This window comes from Charadrius vociferus, unplaced genomic scaffold (assembly GCF_000708025.1).
Source record: "Charadrius vociferus isolate BGI_N301 unplaced genomic scaffold, ASM70802v2 scaffold72, whole genome shotgun sequence".
Taxonomy (NCBI): domain Eukaryota; kingdom Metazoa; phylum Chordata; class Aves; order Charadriiformes; family Charadriidae; genus Charadrius; species Charadrius vociferus.
In genome coordinates, this window is record NW_009647830.1 from 881,471 (window position 1) to 892,337 (window position 10,867).

The 10,867-nt window shown below is 38.5% G+C and overlaps 1 protein-coding gene across 1 annotated transcript in view; it reads right to left on the reverse strand.

Annotated features, from left to right (window-relative positions):
- Positions 1–1,915: 1,915 nt before the first annotated feature.
- Positions 1,916–10,867, reverse strand: part of SLC25A3 (solute carrier family 25 (mitochondrial carrier; phosphate carrier), member 3) — an 11,834-nt gene continuing 2,882 nt past the window's right edge. The window contains exons 3-8 of the mRNA XM_009882638.1: positions 7,048–7,169; positions 4,237–4,416; positions 3,938–4,119; positions 3,051–3,223; positions 2,372–2,482; positions 1,916–2,254 (exon numbers count right to left, since the gene is read on the reverse strand). Of these exons, the coding sequence (XP_009880940.1) occupies positions 2,094–2,254; positions 2,372–2,482; positions 3,051–3,223; positions 3,938–4,119; positions 4,237–4,416; positions 7,048–7,169 (929 nt within the window). The 3' untranslated portion in view covers positions 1,916–2,093. The remainder of the gene's footprint in view (positions 2,255–2,371; positions 2,483–3,050; positions 3,224–3,937; positions 4,120–4,236; positions 4,417–7,047; positions 7,170–10,867) is intronic.

The window sequence follows — 10,867 nt, forward strand, 5'->3', positions numbered from 1 at the left end:
TTGTCTCACTCTTCTGCCAGCCTTAAAAGTTGACAAGTGCTTCACTCTCTTGAGATTAGAAGGAACTCAAGATGTTTTCCAGCAAGCAAAGTCTACCAAGTTAAAAGAAGCCTTTAAAGAACCTATGATATTCAGTACACAAAAGTGATACTGTTTTTTTAACAAGTTGAACCACACATAAAACTTCAAAAGCTGATTTAACATCAGTGGTCTTGACAGAAGATCAGGTCATAGTTAATTCTCTTCTCCAAGGAAGCTCTTTGGGAGCATTTAACGATTCATTAAATAATTTCAAAGCTTCCCACTCACGATGGGGGAGCAAGATATACGTACTTATATCATGAAATATATTTAATTCAACACCAAAGTACTTGTATAAACATGTTTTTCTTAGACTTACGGCATTTGACTTTGCTGTATAATGCAGTTGGTGCCAACCACTCTCAGACTGTGTTTGGTGTCATGGTGACAGGGAAATAGAGTAGGTTTACGTTTTACTCCACATTTTGAAAGGCAGCAATTCAAAATAAGGCTCAATTTGCTTGTTTAATATCACCATCCAAATCTTGGAAGTCAGAGGCTTTTCCCGGGGGTGAGAAGCTCAACGCTATGTAAAACGGTAGCAGGAACATCAGACTCCAGTAAGATGTAGCAGTCGGTATATTTACGCCACTCCAATGGCGCCTGCTTTCATTGTCGTTTTATCTCTGAGGGACACAAGTGAAAAGGAAGGAGCAGTATAACACATGCAAATGACAAGCTAAGTTCAGTATCGTCAGCTCAAATGCTGAAAGGCAGCATATCCAAAAAGTTTTGCACAAAAGACACTTAAGCTCCAGCTCTACTGAGTGAACAAAGTAGTACTGGATAGTGAACCCTTTTACCCTGTTTTCTGGATTTTTCTCAATGCAATTATCAACTGTGGATTCTTGAACAGGCAAAACACAGAAGGCAGTGTGCTCATCTTTCTGAAAAAGACTGGAAAGACCAAATTCATTGCCTCAACAAAACATTTCTGTGAATGTCTCCTCTTGCATGCCTAGGAGCCTAGATTTCTTCATATCAAGTGAAGGCCAAAAAAGATTGGTATGGCTTCTTGCACTGCAGAAGTGCATAGTTCGACCAAAACTCAGCATTACAATTAAACTAATTTGGAAAAAAAGGTATTTTAAAAAAAAATCATACTACAGGAATACCGAGCATAGGGAAATGCTGGCAAGTTTGTCAAACTCTACAATAAGAGGCAAGCCATTTTTATTTTACTGTAAAGCTGTAGTAAGCTTTTAGTGGTCAGATATCTTCCAAGAATGTTTATTAACATCAGCTTTTCTTTTAAGGTAGCAGCTACTGTTTAATTCCACAGTACAACCAAAAGGACCGAGTTCTTTGGTGCAGTTCAAAGACAGAAATTAGTCAAAGCAAAAATTAGTCAAGTAAGCACAACTTAGTTATGTTGGGATGACCACCCCAAAACAGAAATGGCTCTATTATGTATAAGGCTCCTTTTATCTCTATGGAGAACACCGATATTATGACCAGATGTTGTGGTTTGGGCCAGACTGGCCACCGAGATGAACAACAGGACACCAGGATGCCCTATTAGACTGCAGTCTCATCTCAACCACTCAGGAGTTCAGCTATTCTACTCTAACAGCTTATTATAGGCAAATAAAACAATGGATTCAAAGTGCATAGAACTGCAGTTAGTTTCTGCAGTTCTGCAAGGACAGGTTCTTGGCACTTCTCTGAAAACAGTGAAAACCTATTTTTGTTACAATCGTTTCACAATTGTCTCATTCCTTAAGTGTAGAATAGGTTAAATAGGTTAACTTTTTTCAAAGGGGGGGGGGGCAAATATTTGAGGTAATTGCTGCTATGAAATGAAGCTTACATACGCAGTAGTGAACAGACACTAAGCACTCTGTTTCTCATTTATTTCAGGCAATGACAGTGGCAGAATTTAAACCCTCATATGCGATGAGGGCACAGCCAATAATGACATCATATAGAGTTTGTTTTCTACATAGTCAAATATATAAAAGTTTCATGAAACTCATCACTGGGACAGCCAGCATAGTCAGTCCATGAGTTGTCTATTCAGTTAGACCAAGCTTCTTCTTCAGAGATTCTGGCATTTCAGGTGGAGGTGGACGAGGAAGTCTGAAATAAACCTTCACAGAATCGTAGATGAACCACTGTAGTGCAGTCAGCGTACCAATCATAATAATACGAGCAAACAGACCTTTCCATACACCTGTAGAGCAAAACATAAAGCATGAGGAGCATCAGAAGCCAGGACAAAAAGAAGTCTTCCCCAAAAAACAAAACACCACAAACATTTGATCCAAAATACATGAAAGTAAGGATGTACCTTTGAATCCAAGCCTCATAAGAACCTGTGAAGCAGAACTGCCTTTTTCTTTGTTCAACACAGACACCACGGAGTCAGCAGGATGGGAAACAATTGCACAGAACACACCAGCTGAAAGAATAATTTGACGTTAGTTCTGTGGTGTTTTAGCTGTACCATTACTTTGTACACTAAGTCCAACCAACTGCAACCACACCTTCTAATAAATTGCTAATGAATTGCACAAAAGTTATGTCAAGCCTCCTGGCATCCTAAAAGGACAGCAAGTATATACTTATGACATGAATGTTAGAAAACACCTCGGTTCTGCTCTTGCAGCACCTCTTCTGCTGGAACAAAACTTATTTGGAATTTCTGGATATTGAAAATCCCCCCTCCATCCAGATTTCTCTCCCTTTCCTTCAACATTCCCCAGCCTAGCAAAGATACAAGTTTCTTCCACTTAAATGAGCTGCAGTGCCTAAAGCTGGACATTAACATTGCTAATACAAAAGAATAATTAAGAGTATGGTCCTATTACAGACTCATTTTCCACTTGCAGATTGAATAGGATTTTTTCCCCCTGCACATTTTAAAGTTGCAAGTAAATTCTCCCATTCTAGTTACATCTGATATTCTGAAAAGGCTTCTAGAGTTGTGGTACTCCATTAATGAAGTATAGTACTTAAAGATTCCTTACCAATATAGCCTGCAACAAATGTGACTACCAGCTGTTCTCCTTTTGTACATTCACTTCGTGGCTTGGGAACGACGTACTTGTAGAGAGCTTCAACAGTACGTTCAAAGCAGGCAAATTTCATCATTGTGTATGGAATCTGTCTCATCCACAGTGGAGCAACACCCTTATAGAAACTTAACCAGAAGAAGCAAACTTAGTTTCGCTTTCTGCAGTATTTAAGGTACATTTCTAACTTGAAGACAATTAGTTAGCTTATTGTTGCTATCGGAAATACAGTTTCTGACACTGACAATGTAAGGCTCGAGTGTCTTAATACTTACAGAACAGAAATTTAAGTTTTATTAGTTCCCAAGTGCTAACTTAAAACAGCAACACAAATTAGAATTTACCCAACGCCTTACGCTGCACAAGTGTTTTTGTAGTCACTTTTCAGATTACAATGCATTGCAGTAACGCAGTACTGATACTACAAATGCAGTAACGCTCATGTCTGCATACCAGCCACGTCCCGATAGTGATAAATGACTTGTATATTTACAGCCACTTCTATCAGAACAGAAAGCTAACATGCAGTTATAATACTCTTACATGCCAATGACTCAAGCATCTTTGACTGTACAACCAAAAAGTTGCTGAATATCTCTGACTGGAACTGCTAGAAACTGAAGTTATCCAGCAGAACTCAGCACAAAGGTATTCACAAAGATGGATCTAAGGAGCATGTGGAATTAACAGCCAGTTCAGCACAGATTCCCTGAAGTACAAAGATCAGAAAATATTATAAGCTTAAGGCACAATAGTTTTAGCAACAGTCTTTCATTAGGAAAAAAATACTCAATATCAAGAACCTGAATAAAAATTAAAATTAAAGTCAAGAAGATACTTACGCCCAGATGCCTTCTTCTCCAAACATTTTAGGTACAGCCTCCCGCAGAGTGTTAGCATACCCAGGCTGAGTCTGAATGCGAACTTTAGCAGCTTCCATTGGAGCCAGAGCAATGTCAGCAAAAAACTCCGCACTGGCAGATGCAGCTAAATATAGCGAAGTACGCCACAAATACGCGTTTTCCTGAAGCGAATTTAAACACACATTTATATTAATGAGTCGTGCTTTTGTAGTTACTCTGCATTACTAATACCATTATGTTGCAAACATATAACCTCATGTAAACTGCTTAAGGCTTACCTCTCCCAGCATGTTGCCATATAGGATTTTGAAAACTTCATAGAAACCAAATTTACAAAGCCCCTGCATGGAATATCCAATAAAGGTTGGAGCCCATCCCTTAGCCAAGCCACGAACGCCATCTTCTTTGACCGTCACTGAAAATCCATTGAAGATGCTCTTGTATTTTTGTGGATCAACCTAAACAGAATAGGCAATTAATTGCTTGATACAGCTTACTACTTCCCTTCTCACACCCCCATCTGAAATACAAAATTCTTAAATTCCTCGTACAGCTGGCTTCCTAAGGTTCCCTGGACAGACGATACACTCACCACAAGGTTACGCTAATGTAACTGTAATGATCACTCACTCAAACCCTAACTTATTGTAACAGTTCCTCAATACTCGGGAACCACCACACTCTCTGAATTTTGCTTTACATTTATTTTCCAAATTAACAATACGACCTTCTGTATCAAAACATCTACTGAAATCACTGTTTAACACTGTCAGTAGTATACCGGTATAATTATGTTTAGATCAGATTCTTTAGAAATTTGACAGCTTCTGTCAGTAATTTCATCCACACCTCATGTCACACCTATGTACACTCAAGTGCTGCCACAAACCAAGCCTGATGATTCACCCGATTCTTAATCAGAAAAGGTTATTTGTCCTCTGTTAGTTTGATCCCTCCACATAGATTAAGATGGATGGAGCAAGCAGGTAAGCAGATCAAAGAGTACTCAAGAACTTCTACACTTGTACTTTGACTTCACAGTAAAGGCCAAGTACAAAATATTTTCTGCACACAAAACTTCGAATAATCTTGTTTCACGTGAAAGGAAACCATTTAACAAATTCTTAAATGGGTCATTCTGACAAATTTTAAGTCACATCACACTGTTGTTTTTTGTATTTGACATCATCCAACATTTCCTCAGAGAAATAAGAAAGACAGCAAATTAGAAGTCAACCAAACCTTTCAGAAAGAGCTATGGGACCTGCACTGACTGATACTTGCAATCTGGCAACAACCTACTTGAGAACTAGTTCACCTATGTCTTGCAATCCGGCGACAACCTACTTGAGAACTAGTTCACCTAAACATGTCAATTTTAAAAGATGTAGAATTTCAGAAAATTGGATATTTAATTGGGCATGGTAAAATGAGACTATGTTCATGTCAGAACCATGCTTAATTATCATCTGTGTAAAAGGTGACCTCTTCTTAAAGACATGAGAGAGCAGGCAACGGGTGTCTTCCTGGAGAATCTAGGAAGGATTATTAATAACATTCTCTGTACTTGATCTGTAAAGAGATAATGCTGACAGGTTTTGCAAGGTCACCCCTGGAATCCGTGTGGAACCCTCCTCTTGCACCTTCCTCTACGTGCTGGAGAAGGACGGGGAAGCATCAACACCCTCATAACGTAGGAAGCCAACGACTGGTAGTCCAAATCAAACATACCGACCAAGCAGTTGAAGCCTGCGAAGTATGAGGCCTTGCTCCCAGTTGTACATGCAGTATTGTATATGCCACATTGTATAGGTCTCAGGTCTTCTGCCCATTAAGCCAATTTGCAATCAGAATACGAACTGTTTGAGATGCTACATCTTTTTTACTCATCATCAATCTCTTTCTCCCCAGGAAATTTATCCTTAGGCATGGGTAGTCAAGCTACTGATCTTGGATTTTGAAGTCCACAACATTAGAAAAGTGCACTTAAGCTGTATTTTCAGAAATAAAACACATACTCAGCTACAGCTGTTCCCTACTAGTAGGAACAGGGAATTCCTATGCAGTTAGCCTGGTCTCAATGCAAATTTTGTAGAAAGCGGCATGTTGCCCCCATTTCATGCTCCCTGTGTTTGTCTGATGCGTTTAAGAATTACTAGTTTGAGACCAGAATTTCAGGTTTTCTTAAGTATGTGAAAAAGCTTCCCGTGTAAAGATTGCTAAAGGCCTTCCAGAAGAACACAATTTTAAAGAATATCACATGCAGTACTCCTAGTGTGACTAGTAGGTCTGACTAATTAGTAGTTCCCTCCCAATTTCAGGAGTTCTAGCATTATAAAATCACCACTTTTATAATCAGCATCAGCCTAGGCAACAGGGAAGTCGTTAACTACTTTATCTCCAGAAATTTAGAAGTGTGCTTTAATTTGCTTCATTCTTGAGGCGCAGATTTGCCTGAATAAATCCAATTGTATGTTTTTATCCATGGCTGTTCACTAGATGATTTTAACGTGGAAGCTAGTCTCACAAATGAAGTGCAACGTGACAACACTTCTTTCAGTTCAATCAAGAACCAATTCAAGGAAATTAGCCACAAGCACTCAGGGCCTTATGAATACTGTACAAGTTTTACCCATTCTATTCAAAGTGGCATCATTAAAAAGTATCCAATCCATAAGCCATGCATTGATATCCACAATGTTAATGGATCAAATTATACATACATGTCACGCCAGCCTAAAAACCATAGATCTTCAAAACACCCAAGATTCCTTACTCCAATAGTACATGAATAGTGTTGTATAGCCTACCAGTCAGCAAAGAGCAACACGGAGGGGGGGGTGCCTTCTAGCAAATATAGTCAGTTAAATGTGCCTTAAATGTAGTGAAAAATAATTAATCTGGATTATCCTAAATGCCTCTGCTTCCCTTGAAAGTGGCATTTTGTTAGTCTCGCAGCAGCAGACTTGATAAAGTAACATTCAAGTTTACTTGCTTCCTGTCATCCAGAAAAGACTATGTCCCTATTGTAAACTCTTAATATACCAGCTACATAGAGAAGTTTAAGAAACGTTTAAGTTAATACAAACCTGCATACGACATTTCACTAAATCCAGAGGTACAACAGCAGTGTGTGTCAGGCCACAACTTAGGACCCCACCAACGCCACAGAGCGCATAAAACTTGAGCGAGCCATATTCACAACTGTATTCTGCAGCAAAAAATAAAGACACACCATGCTTTTACATGAACGCCATGCACTGTTGGACAATGATGTCCAGGGGATAGTTTACGCCTCCAATTCATTAGTAGATTAATTATACCACACTAAACATGCTTTGTCAATGTCACCACATACCAACGTGCAGAACAAACCTGTATTCTGCATTTAACCAGGTCTAGAGGAACCAGTGCTGTATGTGTTGTTCCACAGCTAATAATCCCACCAAGGCCACAAAGCATAAAGAATCTGCCTGAGCCATATGCACAGCTGTATTCTAGTTAATTGGGAAAAAAAACAACATATATATGATCAATCATAAATGGTAACAAAGACCAGAAAAGAAACAAAATTTGCTGAGTGCTACCTTCAGTATTAAACTGAATTAACATCCCATGCTTATTATTCAATTGTAGTATTGTACTCAAAAGTAATTCCCTTGCTTTAAATTAACACCTTTTGAACTGACAAGATTGGGTTCTAGGCCTTCCAAATTGAGTTTGTTCCTTTAAAAAAAAAAAAAAGGAAGAAAGTCAAGTTTTAGCTCACAGCACATTTACATGACAGAAATTAATCCCAGAAGCTGCTAATAGAAATTATGACTTAAAGTTGCAATATCCAACATTTTCTTACATCAAGGAATTAAGCAAATAGAGTGTTTCTCTAGTATTCTGAAGACAAAGCTTCTTTGGTTAAATATTCTGTGATAGTGCAACTTCTGTATTGAAGTAGAAATCATACAGATCAACGAAATCCACGCTGGATTGTTCTTTATACAGACATATTTTCAAGTATTTTTGAGATTCTTTATACAAGTATTTTTTTTATTTCCTTTCAAATATAGAATTTCAGATTTATACAGCTTCTGTTTAATGAAATTGCAGAATTTTATTAATCATCACATTCAAAGCTTATAAACAAGGTTCATTAAAGAATCTTTCACAACACATTTAATCAAGGGATAATTCATTTGCACTTTTCCATGCAGTACTGTGTATAAAACATCCCATTTTAAAAGAACAAGTTATTTTCACAAATTCCAAGAGAGCAAACTGGAGCTGAAAAACAAGAATCAGTTTCCCTGTCCCATTTTTGAAGAAGCTAAAGAGGGTATTACGTGCAACCAGAGAACGCTGGTTTACAATTAGCAGTACGAAATAAGCATAAGGTAGTAGTGCAGTTCAGCTACTATGATTAGCATTTTAAATATATAAGCCAAAGTAAAACTAATATACTGAATAAGCATATAGAAAAAATATGCTACGTAGAAATACTCCCCAGAGTAGAAAGGGATAATCTAGGGGGTTTTTGCTATTAGATCAAGTGGTGTTACTCCAATATAATGGGATAGACATTAAAGTGCTACACCAACTTAATAACAACTATCTCCAGAGAAACACTGATGAAAATCAAAGCAAACACTATCTTATTCAGAGCTTCCTGGCCCTGTGTTTTTGCTTGTGAATTAAATTCCTTTATGAACATTACCAAAAATTCACATTCAATACCATCAACAGAACGCCAGATAACACTAGCAGGCTTATCCAGGTCATAACTTCGCTATTGTAAGGGAACTTCTTTCCCAAGATGTTCCAGATTGTACGTTACAGTTTACATTCACATTTCTCACCTTATTCTTCAAAATTAATCACTAAGACAATAAAAATGTCATTTTTTCTTTATTCTAAAATAACAAAATACCAAATCACAGACGCTGTATTAAGCCTACACTTAAAGCAAGGAATCAGTTAACAGTCAGAATAATGCATAACTTATGAGAATTTTTTTAATTGAGATACCGCTCAAGACTGTAAATATGCTGGTCCGGGACCTACACACACTTCTAAAATAGCTTGGTTATACTAGCAGATCTGCAGACAGAAGTAATAGTCTGTTTACAACTTGCCAGAATGTTTGGTTAAATAAACAAAAACAAGGCTTTCTATGCAGGTGCAATCACAGAACAGACTCTGGGTCTGTATTATGGGGCAGCTGTGCCTAGCTGTATCCTTGGCCTGTGGCACAACAGTATTGCAGTAGTTACCATGCTGCCCAGATACCGGAAGTTCACACTCCCTTTTTCACAACAATTTCTGTTAGAAGTCATACTCCTTAACTGACAGAGATAGACATTTGTAGAAGCCGCTGAAAAGTAGTGTTTAATGTATCTCCTCTATTACAATAGTATTCAGACGGACCTGTCAGCTAGGTGTTCAAAAACAGTAATTAAGAAAAGTCAAGCCAGTATCAACTAGGCTTCAGCTCTTTACATGTACCCAAGTTCACAGAGGTACAGCAGTATTAGGAAAAAAGCCATAGTAGATCCCAGACTTTGTATTTTGAGTAGAGTCAAATTTCCTAAAAACTGTTACCTCAAAAGAGAACTGGCAAAACATGTAGTGGAAGGCAAGAAAGTTATTCTAACTTACCTAGACACTGAGTTAAGACAAAGGCCCTGAAGCTACTCAAACATAAATATACAGCAGAAAAACATGCCTGCTCTGTTAAGACAGCTACATCATAACTACTTCATTTCTTTGCTTCTGATCTGACACGTTAACAAGGACAAATTCCAAGAGCTGACCATAAAACACTCTGTCTCTGAGCTGTGTTATGGTTGATGCCCTGAGCTGAACTCAAAAGGTCCTGTGGTTTGTACTGACTTTGTGTGACCTTGTGTAAGCTCAGATATCTTCTGCAACGTGTTACTCTCCCAATACAAAGGCCAGAGAACCAAATGGTATGTGAAATAATGAACACAGCAGAAATTACTACAAAGACTACGAAACTCTGGTCACCTTTGACTGCATCTGCCTACGAATAGGATAAAGATCAAGTATAATGCTTCTAAGAAATAAGCGTACCTACTGAATATATTTAGCATACTGAGGAGTGATTTAGGGCTTTAGTTAGCTAGCAACAAGATTACTACACTGAAACCCAGAAGTACTTTCCCAAAATCTTAATAAAATCCAACATGCAGTTCTGTCACTCTTTCACATATTAATATTAACACAAGAGCACTGACATACTTCAATAATCACAGTACTTCAGAAAACGTGTCTTGCTGAAAGCACTACTTCGAGTTTCCTTAAATAAAGGCAGAGAGATACTTTATTAACAGCTGAAAAGAATTAGCATTCTAACATCTACCTCCACTGTTAAGACTATTGTCAAGGTCTGACCTTTGCAAGTCACAGAAGTGGTCAGGAAACAGAGAAATGACTTACACTTAAATCTAAAATGCATCACTGTATGTCAGACAGCACGGCTATCTGGTGCGTGCCCCATAACTACAAAGAAAAAAAGGAAGAAAAAAAAAAACCCGAAACAGTTGCAGGCACCTCTAACGTGTCTGGATATTCAGATGCCCAGCTGTGGGAGTGTGAAAAATACAAGTAAAAGGAAAAAAAGGATGGGAGACGTCTTTTCAAATCCATCCAGATTCACACGCTGCTCTTCTGCACAGGAGAAACTAAGCATGGGCCTAAAGCTTCAGTCCCCGAGGCTGCAGGCCCGGAACAGCGAAAAAAAGCACTCCCTCACCCCCAAGGCAAACTCCATCGGGGGTCTCTGTAATCACCCTGAGACAGAACCTTCCTGTGTCCTTTCCCCAGTAACACCGGATCCCTGCTGCCGCTCGGCACACACCGCACGGGGAGCGGAAGAGGCTGCCAGCGCCTCCCCCG